Source organism: Mustela lutreola, chromosome 12, assembly GCF_030435805.1.
Source record: "Mustela lutreola isolate mMusLut2 chromosome 12, mMusLut2.pri, whole genome shotgun sequence".
Taxonomy (NCBI): domain Eukaryota; kingdom Metazoa; phylum Chordata; class Mammalia; order Carnivora; family Mustelidae; genus Mustela; species Mustela lutreola.
This window is the reverse complement of record NC_081301.1, coordinates 70,213,202-70,233,858: the sequence shown is the minus strand read 5'-3', so window position 1 is coordinate 70,233,858 and position 20,657 is coordinate 70,213,202. Positions and strand designations below refer to the sequence as shown.

Genomic DNA, 20,657 nt, shown 5'->3' with positions numbered 1-20,657 from the left:
TCAGATTTCCTGGAGCCATTTGTACAATTGTGTATTTATGCAGAGTTAAAAATCTATTCTGACCAACTCTGTGTTGGAATATTTTCAGCAAATTCCTTTTTTTTTTTTTTTTTAGCAAATTCCTAATGTAAAAAGCTTCACTTCAAGTACATCATGATAGCAAAATAAACATTTATTTTATACAAAAATGACAGATAAAAATGGAGGGCCTCCGAGGTCCCACCCATCTTTACCATTCCGATTTTGTTTCTTTTTTCTAAGTATTGTATTCAGAATGGGAAATCTGGAACAAAATAAAGAACATTGAAAGTGTTAATATAAACAGAACTCCTTAAAAACATCTGCTCTTTCTGTCAAGGAGCAGCAGTGTTAAAACACCAGGTATCTCCTTTTCTAATCTTGCATAAATTTATTTTTCATCAAAGTGGCTACACCCCTTCTCCACCATTTCTCATAAAGGGTGACCTACTGGGACCCTCAAAAAGCAACAAACCTGTTTTTGTAAAATTGCCACCGGTTAAAAAAAAAAACAAAGGGCCGTGCAGAAAAAAAACAGCTTGTAGAAACAGGTCTGTCCTTCTGAGCAAACTCCCTCACTCAACACAAAGAACTTGAAACGAGGCAACATATGCCTGGCTCATCCTCCAGGACTGCTGGAACAGCTGGGGCGGGGGAAGCACAAGGGGCCTTGGCAGGGGGGTAGCCCCGTGCAAGCAGGCTCATCTGCCCACCGGTCTCTGGGGGACTGCTCAACGGCTGATCAGGAATGGCACTTCTCCATGGCCAGGACCAGACACAATGGCCATGCCACAGAAGAATCTGAAGTCTGGAGGAGTTAAGGGTTCAAGTCACAGAGACCAGGAAAACTTATGTCACCCACATCTTCAGGCTCCCAAACTAGGGTTGCTTCAGAATACCTCCGACTTTGCCTTGCTCACTGAGGAGGACAGCAAAAAACTTTTAAGTTTATTTTGCCTTTCAAAATAATCTCCTCTTTACATACATATTCTGACTCTGCCTCGAAAATAGTGGTATCTTTTTCCTCCCTATCTGATTTTCACCCAAAACTTTGTAGGGTCAGGGGTAACAAGAACCCACATAGACAGGATAACTGAAAAGAAATCAGTGATTTGGGGCACCTGGGTGGCTCAGTGGGTTAAAGCCTCTGCCTTCGGCTCAGGTCGTGATCCTGGGGTTCTGGGATTGAGCCCCGCATCGGGCTCTCTGCTCGGTGGGGAGCCTGCTTCTCCCTCTCTCTCTCTGCCTGCCTCTCTGCCTACTTGTGATCTCTGTCTGTCAAATAAATAAATAAAATCTATAAAAATTAAAAAAAAAAAGAAATCAGTGATTTATAAAGCATATCATGTTAATTATATTATAAGCCAACTTTACAAATTCATTTCTTTTTTCATGCAATTTCAGGGGCCAGATGACAAAGCCTAAAAACCACAGGAGTGAAGATCTGGTACCTTGGGGTCCATTTTCTGTTTGGTATAAACTCCATTTGCTGCTGTGAAGATATCATTCAGGAATACAAAAATATAGCCTTCCAAGTTAAAGGCGAGGTCAGAACTGGAAGGAAGAACACAAAAAGGAGGATGATTATTCAGAAACTCACACAGCTTGGCCTTCAAAGCCTGCCTGTTTTATCTTTCCCTAATCAAATCCACTTGTGATGCTGGTAACGACCTTTTTTTTCCCCCTCTGGCATATTTTCCCCCTCTGTGGTTAATTCCTCTGCTCTGCCTCCAGACAAAACAAAACCAGGCCATCAGGTGGCTTCAATTTAATCATGAATTGCTTAACACCAAAGGGACATTAACCATCTTCCTTCAATGGCAAAGGCCTTTCTTTCACTAACAATCAACTGGCATAATCAATCATTGGTGATGCCTTCTTTTCTAAAGGGAGTGATTTGTCCAACCTACCCAGTGGCTTTGTTTATTGTAATAAACAGGGCCATCTCCCCGTACAGCGCTGTGGGGACAGCTGGGCAGTTACTGGGGCAAGAGAGATCGAATGAGGAACGGACACCTCCATCTGGTACCCAGCCGGTCACATCACCCACCGTGATGGCTGGGTACCCAACACACCCTGTCCAACGATAAAACAAGGCAGGGATCCATTCCTTCTCCACAACTCCTCTAAGACTCCCTTCTCCCCATCCTTTTGAACCATCTTTTCTTCAATTTCCATTTTATATAAATAATACTAGTATAAAAATGTTCAAAGAGGATATAAAAGTGTTCAGGGAGGACTAGTATAAAACTGGCTCAGGGAGGACAGAGAGAGCAGCTGAGCCCTGAGGTGACTAATCTACCACACTTGGTCTTACAGACAGTATGAGAGCCATGTCATAATTCAGAAATACTTAGCATCAAAGGGATTTCCTCTATACTCTCAGGTTCAGTGACTGGAGCCTGCAAATTTGACTGACAGTAGGTTAACAAGAGAAAGGGAATACAACTTTTATTAAATATTTTACATGTAAAGGATCTCATAAAAAATAAATCTCAAATAAGTAGTTAGACTCTGGGGCTTATATATCATTTTAAAAATGAAGAAGTTTGGATTCCAAGGAACAAATTATGGAATAAACACTAGGAAATTTATAGGGGAAACTAATGGAAGAGAAGGATTATTGTAGTAAGGGTTATTTATGCAGACTCCTCTTGGTACTGATTCTCCATCACCAGTAATAAGAACTGCTTTCCTATTCCTGGTGCAGGGTTCAGGGTGAAGGGAGTAGGGGGGACCACTCTTACAAAAGGAAATTTATGGTCTGCTTTTAGCCAGGAAAGGGGAAGACAGAGAATTCTTTCTACATCTGTTGATTCTCAATTAATTGCCTTCAGCTCAAAATAATGTTTATGCCTAAGTGGCCTATTTTGGAGTGGCATATCCTGATCCCTGAAAATTTAAAAAAAATAAATTTTTTAAAGACTATTTCTAACCAAAGAGAAGAGGAAAAAGTGGCAAAAATATCATCAAAATCTGAATCCAAATTAAACCAGATTTATTCAAGGCTTCTTCTGGAACTATTAACTACAAAGATATTTGTGAGAATGCAAATTAGTTTTCGATCATCATAAATCAGAATTCTCTGGCTCAATCACAAAAAATAGAATCTCTCAAAATAAGGGTCTTCCAAATCTCACGCCTACCCACATTTGGCTCTGTGTTAAGAAGAGTCTGATGCTGCATAAAATGGCAAAAAGTTGAATGGATTAAAAAAAAACAAAAAAAAAAAAAAACTCAGGTTCCTAGGGGAGTGGAAAGGTATTGCTCACTTCCTCGGAGAGCCTGAGGGAAATTCCCAGAGTTCTCAGGTCTCCTACTCCAGGGGCTACACATCCTCAACACCACTCATTCAGGCCACTGGTAAAAGCACAGAAGTTTGAAAACAATTTGCTTGCTTTAATACAGGAGAGCAGATTCATGGTTAGCACTTGTAGTTGTCATTTAGGGCTATTTTCAGACATAATAGTTTGACTTTTTCTGGCCATGTGACTTGTCTGTCAAGTAAAATGTAAGAGGAGATAACACATGGCAGTTCCAAGCAAAAGTCTGAAAAGCCAACACATGATTCCCCACATGCCTTCTTCCCTCCTGGGTGAGGAAAGAATTCCCTTTTGAGGCAGGGGTTTCATCAGCCTTGGTCCCTAAGTAACTACAATGAGCAGAGCACCCCCCCATCCCCTCCCACTATGCAGTGGGAGCAGAATATATTCGGTGTGTAAATGTGGGAGCTATGTGTTACAGCAGCATAAACTGGCCCATCTGACTGAATCAGCTCTACAGTAAGTTGCATTTGGATAAGAAGATCTTAATGAGAGGAGAGAAGGGTGGGGTGATGTCCAGCCTTCAGCGAAGGGTGCTTGTCACCCACCCAGAGAGTATCCATTATCTGGGTGCGAAAGAAGGGAAACGTCGAGAAGTGCTGCTCCAAGCTAGCTCTTGGGGGGAAATGCAATGCTCTGAAAACACTATTTACCCTTGCAGCTCATTAGAATATCATATGTGGTAACTATGAGCTGAATTTCCACTCACTGGGGCTGGAAATATGCCTCCAGAGACAGCATCTAAAGTGCCATTTCTCACCAAAGCCTTCCAGACATTTCTGTAAACGATTCTTTTAGAAAAGTGTACAACTGCCTCAAAGTCAGTAGTTTCCAAATTGAGTTCAAAGGAACTTAATTAAAGAGAGGCTGCCCAGGGGACACCCCAAAGCACTGTGGGAGGAGGGCACTTTCAATAGAGCACCTCCCTCTTTTAGCTCCTTTGCTCCTAGGACTTTCTTGGAACAAAACTTCAAGACTACAATAGGCTCTCAGTGCTGCCATTTCCTGTCCATGCTGGCTCCAACCAGAGGCCGGAAATAGTGCTCAAATCAGGGGCCAGCTCACAGGAGGGCTCAACTCAACCACCGACAGGACCGAGAAGGAGGACGTTACCAACAAAACAATAAATAACAAACTGTGGTCTAGGCAAGAAATTAACACATGTAAAATTTTTTAAAAAAATACATCGTCATTATCTGTCACCATCTGGCATGCCCTGTTTTCTAATCTGTTTCTTTTGCTTACTGTCTGTCCCCACCAACTAGAAAGGAAGATCCTCGAAAGCAAGGATTCCTGTCGTTTTGTTAACTGCTGGATTCCCCCTGTCACACCTAAGCTGACACCTGACAGTAAACACTCAACATGGTTTTGGCCACGTACTAGTATATAAACCCCACTTTATTGTTATGCCATTTGATTCACACAAAGATCCTATTAAGTGGGTCTATTTTTTTTTTAATTAACATCTAATGTATCATTTGTTTCAGGGGTACAGGTCTTTGATTCATCAGTCTTATACAATTCACAGCACTCACCATAGCACAAACTCGCCCCAATGCCCATCTCCCAGCTGCCCCACCCCACCCCCTCCACCCCCCAGTAACCTTCAGTTTGTTTCCTGAGATTAAGAGTCTCTCATGGTTTGTCTCCCTCCCTGGTTTCTCATCTTATTTCATTTTTCCCTCCCTTCCCCTATGATCCTCTGTCTTATTTCTCAAATTCCTCATCAGTGATATCATATCATAATTGTCTTTCTCTGACTGACTTATTTTGCTTAGCCTAACACCCTCTGGTTCCATCTACATCATTGCAAATGTCAAGATTTCATTTCTCTTGATGGCTGCATAGTATTCCATTGTGTATATGAACCACATCTTCTTTAGCCATTCATCTGTTGATGGACATCTGGGCTCTTTCCACAGTTTGTCTATTATGGACATTGCTGCTATAAGCAGTGGGGTGCAGGTGCCCCTTCAGATCACTACATTTGTATCTTAAGGGTAAATACCCCATAGTGCAATTGCTGGGTTGTACAGTAGCTCTACTTTCAGCTTTTTGAGGAACCTCCATACTGTTCTCCAGAGTGGCCACACCAGCTTGCATTCAGGTAGGTCCATTCTAATCTCTATTTTATAGTTGAAATAACTGGAGTGCAGGGAGGTTAAATAGCTCTGCCTGCTTATACACCTAGTAAGTGAAGAGACTAGAAAAGAATATCCACACCCTTATTTATTTTGCAATTAGTGATCCAGAACTTTTATTATTTTTTCAAGATTTTATTTATTTATTTATTTATTTATTTGAGAGAGAGAAAGAGAGAGAGCAGCGGTAGGGAGAGGGACAAGCAGACTCCGTGCTGAGCATGGAGTCAGATGCAGGTCTCAATCTAAAGACCCTGAGATCATGACCTAAGCCAAAATCGAGAGTTGGATGCTTAACCAACTGAGCTGCCCAGGTGCCCAGGTGCCCCCAGAGAGTAAGTATCATCCAAATAAATAAGTTAAGGAAACTAGTTTAACTGAAATTCATCCAATCTTTGCATTCTTCCCTTCATTCGGGCAGGTTTTTCTTTTCTATTACATTCTTTATCTTAAAGATGAGTAAAAATGAGGCAGAGAGGGGCTGAGAAACAGGTGACAAGAGCCAGGCTAAGTTCTGGACCCACAGAATATAACTGCACACAGGCTTTAACCACTAGGCTGTAAAAGCCAGGAGTCTGAGTGTCTGGCTTGTAACTGCAAACCTGGAAGTCCATATTCCTCCTCTTGCATATTAATAAATAAGACACTCTAGCTGACCCTGAACAACACAGGTTTGAACTGTGCTGGTCCATTTATCTGTGGATTTCTTTCACTAAATACAGTACAGTAGAGTAAATGTATTTTCTCTTCCATATGATTTTCTTAACACTTTTCCCCAGCTTCCTTTATTTTAGGAATACAGTATATAATACATAGAACATACAAAATATGTGCTAATCAACTATTTATGTTATCAGTAAGCCCTCCAGTCAACAATAGGCTATCAGTACTGAAGTTTTTAGGGAGTGAAAAATTAAACTCAGATTTTCCACTGTGTAGGGGGGAGAGGGTGTTGGTGCCCTTAATCCCCATGTTGTTCAAGGATCCACTTAGTCATACACTGGTATTGGCTCATGTCCCAAATATACAAATACATTTAATGAGAGCATGCCACCCTTGGAAACAGACTGCTAAGGCATCACAGGTGACAAAACAAATCAGCCTGCAAGGGCTTTATAAAGCTGTTATTCTTGACCAGATGCCGAAGAACTCTTCAAGTGAATTTCTGTATTAAAGACAAACATTCAGTAATAATAGCAAATAGTTTACTCCTTTTTAGGGAGAAAAGCTGTATTCATATCTTCTAATGTTCCCTTTACATGTTCTCAGAAATGTTCTGGCCAAGTTGGAACCCAGTCTGACTTTCACAGGAACACACGGGGAACCCACTGACATCAACAGACTTGTCTCTTGGCTGCTCAATTCAACTGCAGCCAGATGGAGAATAGAAAATGAGGGTGGGGCCGGGCCTATTGTCAAAGGCACAAAGAAGTTATTGAGCAGAAACAGTCCAAAGTCTTACCCAGCTGCTATGAAAGCACCAAGCACAATGGTAGAAACACTGACAATGATGCTCAAGGAATACTGTTTCCTAGATGGATAGAGAAGGGAAGGAGTAAGACAGGAAAAAACATAGATTATGACTCTTAAACTGAAAACAGACATTGTTCACAGTCTCATGGCTAAAATCTAAAGGACATCACGTTACCTAGAGAAAGCACTGTAAGCAGCTGTCTAATCTAATTATAAGTGTATTTCTCTGTTCTCATTGGAAAGATGCTGTGACAAAATGCAGAAGAGTCCCTGCTGGTAGTTCTAGTTGGTCTTCTATCAAGCATCCAAAGATTAGGATAAAATTCAACAGTAGGACTTAGAACACTGGGTCATCATCCAAATTTCATTGCTAAATAATCTTCCCAGCAAAACTAAGATTCACCCTTTTAGATACCAGCCTGAGTGTCTTTATGAGAGATTTTTAAACCAACATTATAAAAATTAATTTATTCCTATGTTATATTACAATCACTATATCAGAATGGATTTCTGGGATTTCCTGCATTTCTATCCTATACACATATACATGGACAATTTTTCCTCTGTATTCCAAAATCAGTGTACATTCCATCTGATTCAGGAAACATATTTACATCTGTTTTGAGGTTCTTGCATTTTTAAAATAATTTTCTATCATAAACACATATTACTAATCTAATATAAAATTACGATGTAAAAAAAATCACACATTATGTTCTTAAGTTATCATGGAAACAGGAGATACTTTTAAGTGAATAAACCATGGGGGCCTAAACAATTCAAAACAACTATTTGGAAAAATAACTAGATGTTGAGAATTTGCTACATAAAAATAATGTGGGATGAGGGGAAAGGACACAAGAGGAATAGAGGAAAAACAAGAATCACCCAAGTATGATGGTTTCCAGGAGTAAAGTGAGTGGAATGGTAAATTTCCTGAGCACGGTGAACATCGGCAAGCTGTGGGGAAAAGATTCAAATATAATAACATCAGATGCCAAGTATTTTTTAACATGTTTTACATTTTTAATTAAGCTCATTAACTTTCCAAATTAAACATAGAAATTAACCTCAATTCTCATCTATACCATTAACAAATCACATTAAATAATAAAAAGAAACGGAGATTTAATAGTTTCATGCCACCTTCAATTAGCAATTATTTTCACTTATTAACAATTTTTAAAAATCATGCAAGCAGGGAGAGTCAATTATCATACGGTTTCACTTATTTGTGGAGCATAACAAATAGCATGGAGGACAAGGGGAGGTGGAGAGGAGAAGGGAGTTGAGGGAAATTGGAAGGGGAAGTGAACCATGAGAGGCTATGGACTCTGAAAAACAATCTGAGGGTTTTGAAGGGGCGGGGGGTGGGAGGTTGGGGGAACCAGGTGGTGGGTATTGGAGAGGGCACTGATTGCATGGAGCACTGGGTGTGGTGCAAAAGTAATGAATACTGTTACGCTGGAAAAATAAAAAAATTTTTAAAAACTCATTAAAAAAAATCATGCAACGCAACTACTGAAAAGATTGTGCTAAAACTACAAAGACCATGCTAAAAGATTGTATGCAATGTAAACCAACACCCCCTTCAGCAAATCGAGTTGGAACAATGTATCAATAGTCATTAAGTTCTGCTAACCTTGGACCTAATTATTTCTTGTTGGGACACTTACCCTGAAGTAATAATACAAAAGAAAGGAAAAAACCACGTGCACAAATGTGTGCACTGCAATAATGTCTTTGGGGAAAACATCAGAAACAACTTAAAAGTCACACAAGACAATGATAAAAAATATATATATATGATAAATTTACCTGAGGGAACATTATGTGTTAACTCTATAATGTAAAACTTTATGTTACTATTAGAAAATTAATATTAAATAAAGAGGGCACAAAACTACATAGAGTCTACTACTAAAACAAGATGCAGTCCACCATATGGGAAAAGACTGAAATTGATGTTTAAAATAGTAAACATACTATTTTAATAAATGTTACATAATAAATATTTTAATAAATGTTTTATTTATTTTTATAACATTATTATAACATTATTATACCATTATAATATAACATTATTATAACATTATTTTAATAAATGTTACATAATTAATATTATGTTTATGTTAACATAAATATAATATTTATTATGTAACATTTATTATGTTAACACCCAGGGTGCCTGGGTGGCTCAGTGGGTTGAGCCTCTGCCTTCTGCTCAGGTCGTGGTCTCAGAGTCCTGGGATCCAGGCCTGCATCGGGCTCTCTGCTCAGCAGGGAGCCTGCTTCCCTCTCTTTCTCTGCCTGCCTCTCTGCCTACTTGTGATCTCTCTCTCTCTGTCAAATAAATAAATAAAATCTTAAAAAAAATAAAATAAAATAGTATGCTAACGGTGCCTGGGTGGCTTAGTCAATTAAGCATCTGCCTTCCACTCAGGTCGTGATCCTGGGGTCCTGGGGTCAAGCCCCACATCAGGCTCTTCACTCAGCAGGAGTCTGCTTCTCCCTCTCACTTTCCCTCTGTGCCTTTCCCCTTCCTCAAATAAATAAATAAAATATTTTTAAAAAATAAACTAAATAGTATGTTAGAGAATAAAATTATGGGTTATTTTTCCCAAAAAAACTTTAGGTAATGAAGATCTATTCACTGTCTTTTAAAATATTTAAGAACATTTCACTAGCTGTCAAAACCCAGAGATTCTAAGACACAGCTCAGTGCACAGCCAACAAACTGCCTGGGCTGAAACAGCCCACTTTCATCTGCTTCCAGATGTGACTCTGAGAAGATGGAGACCTAGAGAAGGAAAGTCAAAACCAGAGCCCCAGGACAGTGGCCAGCTCCTCCTGACCAGACCTGAGGAGGGGTTGCATGTGATCAGTGATCCCACAAAAAGAGAGCAGGTACAGAAAGAATTTTCAGGAACTTTGTAACTTATGAGACTGGGTAGAACTGCCTTTTTCAAAGTAAGCCAAAAGTCAATTAATTCCCAAAAGTATTTTTACATGATGTCTTTTAAAAGCAAGTAAGGTATATTTAATGATGAAAAACTGAATGTTTCCCCCCTAAGATCATTAATAAGACCATAATGCTTGCTCTCAGCACCACATCAATTCAACAAGTACTTGAGATTCTAAATGGGGCAACTCCGCTGGAGGGGAAAAAAAGGCATACTGTTTGGAAAGGAAGAAATGAAGTTATCTCTATTTGCAGATGACATATATAGAAAACCCTGAGTAATCCACTAAAGAGTTATCTGGGCTAATAGTTAAGCAAGAGTGCAGGGGAAAAAATTGAATATATAAACATCAGTTATACTTTTTTTTAAAGATTTTCTTTATTTATTTGACACAGAGAGAGAGAGAGAGAGTGCAAGCAGGCAGAGCGGCAGGCAGAGGGAGAGAGAGAAGCAGGCTCCCTGCTGAGCAAGGAGCCCAATGCAGGACTCGATCCCAGGACTCTGGGATCATGACCTGAGTCGAAGGCAGCCAATTAACCAACTGAGTCACCCAGGCGTCCCACATTAGTTATACTTCTATACACTAGCAATGAGCAATCCAAAAAGGAAATTAAAACAATTCTATTAATGATAACATGAAAAAGAACACAATTCTTAGGAATAAATTTAAGAAAAGAAGTATAAGACTTGTATACTAAAAACTACAAAATATTGTTAGAATATTAAAGAAGCATGAATGGAAAGATACTTCATGTTTCTGGATCAATAGGCTTAACATAATTAAAATGGAAATACTCCCCAAAATGGATCTATAGAGCCAACAGAATCCTTGTCAAAATGTCAGTTGGCTTTCCCCCCCAGAAACTGACAAGCTGATTCTAAAATTAATATGGTAATACAAGGAAACCAGAAAGCCAAAACAATCTTGAAAAAGAAGAACAAAGTTTGTGGACCCAATTTCAAAACTTACTACAAAGCTACCATAATCAGTATAGAAATATAATCAAATGAATAGGATTAAGAATCAAGAAATTTTTTAAATAATCAAGAAATAAATCCATACAATTATGGTCAATTCATTTTCAAGAAGGGTGCCAAGACAATACAATGGAGAAAGAAATATCTTTTCAAAAAAATGGTACTGGAACAACTGACTATCCACCCACATGCAAATGAAGGAATATGGACCCCTTCCTCAAACCACATACAGAAACTGATCTCACAATGTATCAAAGACCTAAAGTCTTTGTAGGAGACTTCCAATAGGAACTAAAATTATTAAAATCTTAGAAGAAAACATAGGGGTAAATCTTCATGACCTTGGATTAGGCAAGGTCTTCTAAGATACAATACCAAAAGCACAAGCAGCAAAAGAAAAAATTGTTAAATTAGCTCCATCAAAATTTTCAATTTATAAACGGATAATCAAAGGTGATACATACAAACAGTAGAATATTATTTAGCTTAAACAAACAACAAACAAAAAACAAACAAACAAACCAAAAAGGAACAGAGGTGCCTGGCTGGCTCAGTCAGTAGAGCACTCTTGATCTGGGGTTGTGAGTTTGAGTCCAACACTGGACTTAGAGCTTACTTTAAAAAAAAAAAAAAGGAATAAAATTCTGATACATGTTATGACATGGATAAACCTTGATAACATTATGTCCATTGAAAAAAATTCATAATTTAAAAGGACAAAGATTGTATGATTTCACTTGTATGAAATATCTGAAGTAGGCAAATTCATAGAGAAAGAATGTAAAATAGAGGTTACCAGTGGCTGGGAGCCTGGGAAAATGGGGGAGTTACTATTTAATGGGTACAGAGCTTCAGTTTAAGATGATGCAAAAGTTCTAGAAATAGTGGAGATGGTTGCCCATCACTGTAATATACTGAATGCCAATGAAATGTACACATAAAAATGGTTAAAACAGGGGCGGCTCTGTGGCTCAGTGGGTTAAGGCTCTGCCTTCAACTCAGGTCATGATCTCAGGGTCCTGAGATTGAGCCCCACATCAGGTCCTCTGCTCGGCGGGGAGCCTGCTGCTCCCTCTCTCTCTGCCTACTTGGGACCCCCCCCCCTCTCTGTCAAATAAATAAATAAAATCTTTTTTAAAAATTGGTGAAAGTAAATTATACATTATGTATATTTTACTTTGTTAAATTTTTAAAAACTTAAAAATTTTGCTTCAAAGTATACCATTTAGAGAGCAAAAGCCCGCAAAATAAAACTTTGCAATCATACATATAATAAGGCACCTATGTATATAAAATATAAAGAAGACAATACTTAAAAAGATGAATAACCCTATTAAAATAGGCAGAAGGTTTGAATAGATATATATAGATATATAGATAGATACAGATACATATCTATATGTATAGATCTCCAATAAGCACATGAAAAGATGCTTCACATCATTAGCCATCAGAGAAATGTAATCAAAACCACAACAAGATACTACTTTACAACTATTAAAAGAACCATAACCCAAAAGATAGACAATAACAAATTTGGCAAGAATGTAGAGAAGGTGTAGCCTTCTTACACTGCTGGTGGGACTGTAAGTTGGTGTAGCCACCTTGGGAAACAGTTTGACAATTTCTGAAAATATTTAAACAGAGAACTGCCTAATGACCAGAAATCCTCCTAGGCATAGATCCAATCAACGGTAATCCCATTCTTCCAAAAACCATGAAGTCATCTTTGTCGCACATTACACATATTAAACAGGAAACTGTGTTGGCTGATCCTTCACAATATATACAGCACCCAGACTGTGGCCTCAACATAACCTTTAACATTAAATTAACCAGGAGATCCTTGGAGAAATGGCAGGAAAACTCCAAGGTAAGCCTGGGACATCATGTGCCAAACAGCAAGGAAGTAATCAGATTACTGGGGGCCTAGAACATAAAAGCCTACTCAAAGGGGCTCCCATTGGCCTGAGATGGTATAATGTGAATATCAAAAGAATTATTTATAAAATGACTTGAAATATCAAGTAATGAAATAGATGAAGTGAACAGACTAGAGAGCCCAGAAATAAGCCTACACAAATATAATCAACTCATCTTTGACAAAGAAGCAAACATAATTCAATGGAGAAAGGAAGATCTTTTCAACAAATGATGCTCAAACAACTGGACACCTATATGTGAAAAAACAGAATCCAGATGGACCCTATACCTTTCACAAATAAAATCAAAACAGGCCATACATTTAAATGTAAAATGCAAACTATTAAGTTCCTGGAAGATAGCATAGCATAGGAGAAAATCTAGGTGATGTTGGTTTCAGCAATGAGTTTTTATTTTTATTTTTTTGTAAGATTTTTTTAAGTAATCTCTATACCCAATATGGAGCTCAAATTACAACCCTAAGTTCAAGAGTCTCAAGCTTTACTGACTGAGCCAATGAGGCACCCCTTGACAATGAACTTTCATATATACATATATATATGTGTGTGTATATATATGTATATATGGCTTTTTCTTTTAATAGAGGGAAGTGGGGAGAGGCAGAGGAAGAGAGAGAATCCCAAACAGACACCCCTTTGAGCATGGAGCCTGACATAGGGCTCAATCTCAAAACCCTGAGATCATGACCTAAGCCGAAATCAAGAGTCAGACACTTAACTGAGTGAGCCATCCAGGCGCCGCTTGGCAATTAAGCACAGGGAATCCAGGTGGCTCAGTTGTTTAGGCCTCTGCCTTCGGCTCTGGTCATGATCCCAGGGTCCTGTGATCATGTCTCACATCAGGCTCCCTGCTCAGCAGGGAATCTGCATCTCCTTCTGCTCGCCACTCCCCCTGCTTGTGTGCGCTCTCTCTCTCTCTGTTGAATAAATAAATAAAATCTTAAAGGAAACAAACAAAAACAATACCAAAAGCATGATCCATGAGAGAAAAAATTGATATGGAACTTTATTAAAATTTAAAACTTCTGCTCTGAAAGACAGCATTAAGAGAATGAAAAGACCAACTACTGACTGAGAGAAAATATTTGCAAAACACATATCTGACAAAAAAGTTCTATCAAATAAATGAAAATTCATGAGTTTATAATGATAGCAAAAAACCAAAGATAAACAAAAACTCACTGGTCACCACTGAAGGTGACAGGACACTAATTTATTATTCTGAACATGTATAAATAAAGCTTAATCTTGCCTTTCTTGTGTGCCATGGTGAATGTTTGTATTTATTAAAGTTTAGACAACACATGCAGATGGGGTGATATAGTTAGAAAATCACCATATTGCAACTTGTAATGAAATAATGGATCAAGGAAATTATCATCAATGAATGTTAAAACCATTAGGTGACAGACGGATGGGGCACTTTCTAAGGAAGGGACCAGACTGATCCCTTAAAATTATTAAAAGGGGAGGGGTTCCTGGGTGGCTCAGTGGGTTAAGCCTCTGCTTTCGGTTCAGGTCATGATCTCAGGGTCCTGGGATCGAGCCCCTCATCGGGCTCTCTGTTCAGTGGGGATCCTGCTTCCTCCTCTCTCTCTGCCTGCTTCTCTGACTACTTGTGATCTCTCCCTCTGTTAAATAAATAAAATCTTTAGAAAAAAAATTATTAAAAGGGGAATTGATCAATTTAATATCATTATAAGTAGGACACCTGAGGAAATTTTTGTGGGTGTTGGATATTGTGGTAATGGATTTCACAGATGTAGACACATAGGTCAAAATTTATCATAATGTGCATTTTAATTATATGTACTTTATGCCAATCACACCTCAAAAAGCTATTTTTTAAAAAGTGGGGTGTGTCACCTGGGTGGCTTAGTTGTTAATCATCTGCCTTTGGCTCAGGTCACAATCCCAAGGTTCTGGGATTGAGTCCCATGTTGGGTTCCCTGCTCAGCGGAAAGCCTGCTTCTCCCTCTCCCACTCCCTCTGCTTGTGTTCCCTCTCACTGTGGTGTGTGTGTGTGTCTCTCTCTCTGTCAAATAAATAAATAAATAATTTTTTTTAAAAAAAAGTGGGATAAAATATTTTGTGGTCCCGTGATACAATAGGAAGCACCCAACATACCAACAGACTGATCTTGCCTGAAAAACTGAACCTGAAGATGATCAAACCAGTAGAACCAACCACCCATTTACAGAAAACATGAGGCACAGGGAAACGCATTACATGATACCCTGCATAAACAATCTTTCTTCCTACTCAGTCTCATTTTCTAGTTCCTTCTCTTTTCCAGAAAGCCCCCTGGCACCCAAGCCATGCCCCCTCTACTCTCTTTCAGATGCACGTAAAAAGAGTTTTAAGAACACGTGTGGTAAAGATATTTCTAACACTGCTACTTGCTTGCTACTGGAGAAGAGTGCCGTATCGGTGAAGAGAAGTTATACCCATTCTGCAATGCATGTAGAGCATTTTAGAACACTTGTAATAGGGTGTTTCTAAAATCACTTTTTAAAAAAGAAGAAGCAGCTCTCTCTCATCTAGGAAGCAGAGACCCCCAAAGCCCTTCAGCGTGAGGGGCAGCGGCAGGTGCACTCACTCAGAGACAGGCCAACAGGATACATGGTAACATAAGGATAGCACCTACCACAAGACACTTTAACACAAATTTGAGACAAATAAGGAAAACTGATTGTCCTGAGTGAAAGAAAGAAAGAAACAAACAAATAAACAAGGAAAAAAAAACAACTAAAATGTATAACTACAACCAACATTTCACATTTTGTTTTCCATAATCACAACCTGTCCTTTCCAAACAAGAGGAAAGATGACAGGTCTGATTTCAGTTGTCTGTTTTATCTGACCTTCTCCTTCTGGTCTACTTTCTACTTGCCCCCTGTTGCTCTCACCAAACTAACAAGGTTTTCCTCAATCTCTGTCATCCTTTGCACAAACTTCATTTTCTCGTTATTTATACCTGCATTCATATGTGTTAGTTAGGCTACACAGCTCGCATCCAAGTTTTCCAGTGTAGAGAGTGGCTTGGTCTTTCTATACTTCCATTTCCATTTTTATAGTGACCTTTAACAAAAGTAGTTAATCAAAGGACCCTAAAACACATGGAAATGCAAATTTCAGAAGTATTTAACACACTTAAAAATAACATCTGTCCCTTATTTTTCTCTGGACTAAACCTGACCTACTAAATCTGACAGGATGTTCCTGATTTTACAAAACCATGATAAAACCAGTTACTCAAACCCATTCATATAAGTGTATTGGATATTGGTTATACAATATAAATAAATCCACCTGGATAAGTCAGACATTCTCTGTCTTGATGCCCACAGATCTCACATTCTATGTTCAGACTTGAATAAAAAGGAAAAACATCAGCTTTTTAAGTTTTCTAAAAATATAAGCAAATTAAACTCAAAACTCCACTTAGTTTTCTTAAACTGGTAAATATGATTGTCTTCTGTATGTAGCCCAGGCAGTATATTCAAAATCAAATTTGGTCTTTGTACCACTGGAAATAAATGAGTCAAAAACCTCCCATCAACCATTCTCCTGCACTCTACCTTAATTTACTTGTGCTTGATAATCCACTTATGTGGTTTCCAACGTAGAGGAGAGGCAGAGGAAACAGCTTCCATAAAAAAAAGGAAGAATATTTGATTAGAACTCCAATAACGATTTTCTTTCACATAATGGTGACACTTCCTGTCAGTAAGCAAATCATTTGAGTCTATTTCCCTGTAACAACTGTGAATTTCCCACAATCTAAAACACATCATGAGTTTCTCCATGTGACCAAAATAGTTAGGTGGGCAATGATATCTATAATCATGGTGTGGTGGAGTGGATCTGTGCTGAAATGGAAACGTTGACCTTATCAACACTGGCAGACTATCTCCCTAAAGGGAGGCTCTCAACAAGCACCTCTCTTTTTTTTTTTTTTTAATTTTTTATTTATTTTCAGCATAACAGTATTCATTGTTTTTGCACCACACCCAGTGTTCCATGCAATCCGTGCCCTCTCTAATACCCACCACCTGGTACCCCAACCTTCCACCTCTCCGCCTCTTCAAAACCCTCAGGTTGTTTTTCAGAGTTCATAGTCTCTCATGGTTCACCTCCCCTTCCAATTTCCCTCAGTTCCCTTCTCCTCTCCATCTCCCTATGTCCTCCATGTTATTTGTTATGCTCCACAAATAAGTGAAACCATATGATAATTGACTCTCTCTGCTTGACTTATTTCACTCAGCATAATCTCTTCCAGTCCCGTCCATGTTGCTGCAAAAGTTGGGTATTCATTCATCCTTTCTGATGGAGGCACGGAGTATTATGCCTCCATCAGAAAGGATGAATACCCAACAAGCACCTCTCTTAAGTGTAGACCCCTGGCTGCATTGCTGAGTTGAGGAGGGATATTTGTAGTTCGTGCCTCAGGTTCAGATGGCCCCTAGAGAAGGTGTACAAACTTGTTATCTATGCATTATGCACTTTTTTGGATGACAGCAAAGATTCCTATCTCACTGGAATGTCACAAGGCTGGTGATCCTTCAAAAAGTTGTGTCTACCAGCCACATTACTGTGGAGTTACTTTATTTGTTTTCAAGGCCTAGAATGATTACATATCTACCAAGGTTAAACAATGTACAGCAGTACTTGAATTAGGTTTCCTGAGCTCTGAGCTCCTGAACTGTTTTCTGATTGTCAAGAGAAATATTGTTCAAAACATACTGAACAAACACACAAAATGGAAGACCTATGAATGAAAAATATATATATATATATTATATATATATATTATATATATATATATATATATTATATATATATATATTTTATATATATATATATATATATATATATATATATACCCTTTCATAAGGTCACACAATAACTGGGAGAACTTTTTGACTGATATGATAACCCATAGCTATCCTGGTGAGTCTAGCATTTCTTCTTCCACTAAAAAGACATTAAGCAGTAACTCAGATAAGATATTCTTTGAAGGATTTTGAAATAGTAATTGTCATCTATCCCCCAAAGAATTATAAAATTTTATTATCAGGAGATTTGCTCAAGAAAGAAGACACAAAGAAGAGAGGACCTTAGATCCAGGACCTTCCCCTCTTCATTAATAGCATTCTGGTTGGCAGCCTACCCCGGCTCAACAATAGCACTGCTCAGATATTACAACTTTAGAAGTTCTTAGGCATTGAAAAGAATCAGTTGCCCCCCCTTTCCATATATAATTCAAAATAAAAACAATACTGACTTCCAGTTTTTAGAAACAGTGGACTAGATTGTTTGTGTTAATCTCTCCACTGAAAACAATTTAAAATGCTATGTAAAATAACTTAAAACCTTCATAAAAGTATGTGGGGAGATAGTGAGTCCCCAGGCCAAAACTTAAGTGAGAACAGAAACCCAGAGAAAAACAATGGAAGCCAGAAGACAGCAGAATTGCATGCTCCAAGATCTATTAAGTTAGAAGGCAAGAGTATCTTTCAAAAGCAAAGGAAAACCATCGTCTTTTACAGACAAAACCTAAGGGAATTTAACTGACCATTAGTACATTCTAAAGGAGGTACTTTAATAAGGAGGAAAGTGGAAAATGGGGGATGCAGAAAGGAAAGAATAACATAACATAGTTTAAAAAAAAAAGGAAAGAAAGAAAAATCTCACTGATAACCAAGAAAATGCAAATAAAAGCCAAGTCATTATACACCCACCAGATCAGCACAATTTAAAATGAATGACATATTGACACACAGTAATTAAAATAGCATAAAGTTAAAAAAAGTAAAGAAATAAATAAAACAACTGACATATCAAGGATTGGCAAGAATGTGGAGCAACAGGGACTTTCATGCACTTTTATCAGCAGTGTGAACTGGTACAACAACTTTGGAGAACACTGACATTAATTACTCAAGTTGCAGATGTGCATAGGATAGGAGTCAACCATTCCACTTCCTGATATGCCTCCAAGAGAAATTCATGCCACAAGTATCATTTTAGGCTAAATTGTCTTTAAAAATCATATTTTGAAGCCCTAACCCCATGTGACTATATTTGGAGATAGGGTTTTTAAGGGGTAATTAAGGTTATATCATAAGGATGGGGCCTAATCCAAGGTCCGAGGTCCTTCTAAGAAGAGGATATACCAGGAGTGTGCACAAACAAAGTAAAGGCCACATCAGGACACAGAAAAATGGCAGTGGTCTACACACCAAGGAAAGAACTTTCACCAGAAACCAAGTCTGTTGACACCTTGATCTTGGACTTTTTTTGCCACCAGAACTGTGAGAAAACTCGTTCCTGTTGTTTAAGCCCCTCAGTGTGGTATTCTGTTATGGAAGTCCTGGCTGACTAATACATGTGCACTGAGATCCAACGCTAAGGATGTTAAGAACAGTATTCTCTTCCCAGAACATTCAATAATCGCAAAACTAACTCAGCAAAACATAATTCAGGAATGCATATTAGAACAATTTCAAAGAAAGCAAGAAAAGTATTACACAGAAGTCAGAATAGTTCATAAGGAAAATTGTGGTCCTATCTCTTGACCTAGGTAATGACCGCATAGCTTATTATTCATGCAATTACACATTCATGAATGATGCCTTTTTCCCTACATATAGATCATTTTTCACAATTTCAAAATGTTTAAAATTATAGTATATCCTAAACTAAGTATAAGCAAACCCAACGATATTCTGATTTTTCCAGTTATGATTGTGTTTATAGCTTTCGTTACACTTCAATATTTTGTTTTTCTCTTATTGTGAATGTCCCTGATTATTGATGCTCTACCCATGTGCTTGGTCAGTCTAATTGAATAACCTAGTGATAGATGCCAGTGTCTTTCCAGGCCTTAGAGATGTGGTAGTGAAGAAGCCATGTGAGGTCCTCACCCTCAAGGAACTGACAGGCTGATTTAACATCCCTAAATCCAAAAAATGCCATCATAATCCAGTTAATACTACCTATTGTATAGAATTTCTCTAAGAATTAAATGCCTGGCTTATAACAACTGTTTATTGAGCCAGCAACTGTTCAAGAAAGGTAGTTCTATTCCAAATTCTAGGAAGGAAAGTCAGGTTTTATGCTTTATCAATCCAAGTTAAAAATGAAAACTTAAACCAAGATCAGAAAAGTAAGGCCAAAGAGTCAAATTTGGACCAGTTTTGTCTATGTAAATGAAGTTTTATTATCACATAATCACAGCAATTCATTTATATATCATGATACAGTGGCAGAGCTGAATAGTTCCAACAGAGACAGTCTAGCCCACAAAGCCTAAATATCTACTATCTGTTTTTTTTTTTTAGCAAAAAACTTACCAATTCCTGGTAGGGCTTTGCCTTTTCAGAAGACATAAGTATTTATTTAATGTCAGTTCTTGAGCACGTACTTCCACTATTATTACATTACGTTAATGAACAACTGAATGAGTAATACAGTATCTCTATTAAGAAGTCTCTACCCAGGGACGTCTGGCTGGCTTGGTCGTTAGGCGGCTGCCTTCAGCTCAGGTCATGATCCCAGGGTCCTGGAATCGAGCCCCATCAGGCTCCTTGCTCAGCAGGAGGCCTCCTTCTCCCTCTCCCCCTCCCCCTGCTTGTGTTCCCTCTCTCGCTATGTATCTCTCTGTCAAATAAATAAAATCTCTGTCAAATAAATAAAATCTTGAAGAAGAAGAAGTCGTCTCTACTCAGTGTAAGCAGGAAGCACACTGCGTGTGGAAATTGACATGTTTTCTTAGATCCATTTAAATTCTATAGCATTTTCACATGTTCCATC

The 20,657-nt window shown here is 38.3% G+C and overlaps 1 protein-coding gene across 9 annotated transcripts in view; it reads right to left on the bottom strand.

Annotated features, from left to right (window-relative positions):
• Window positions 1–20,657, bottom strand: part of SLC35D2 (solute carrier family 35 member D2) — a 48,291-nt gene that overhangs the window by 16,283 nt on the left and 11,351 nt on the right. For 8 of the 9 annotated variants that reach the window (XM_059141382.1, XM_059141377.1, XM_059141379.1 and 5 more), the window contains 4 exons: window positions 16,421–16,488; window positions 7,844–7,915; window positions 6,945–7,013; window positions 1,470–1,572 (listed from right to left, as the gene is read on the bottom strand). In XM_059141382.1, the coding sequence (XP_058997365.1) occupies window positions 1,470–1,572; window positions 6,945–7,013; window positions 7,844–7,915; window positions 16,421–16,488 (312 nt within the window). The remainder of the gene's footprint in view (window positions 1–1,469; window positions 1,573–6,944; window positions 7,014–7,843; window positions 7,916–16,420; window positions 16,489–20,657) is intronic. The other variant, XM_059141380.1, reaches the window with a different exon arrangement.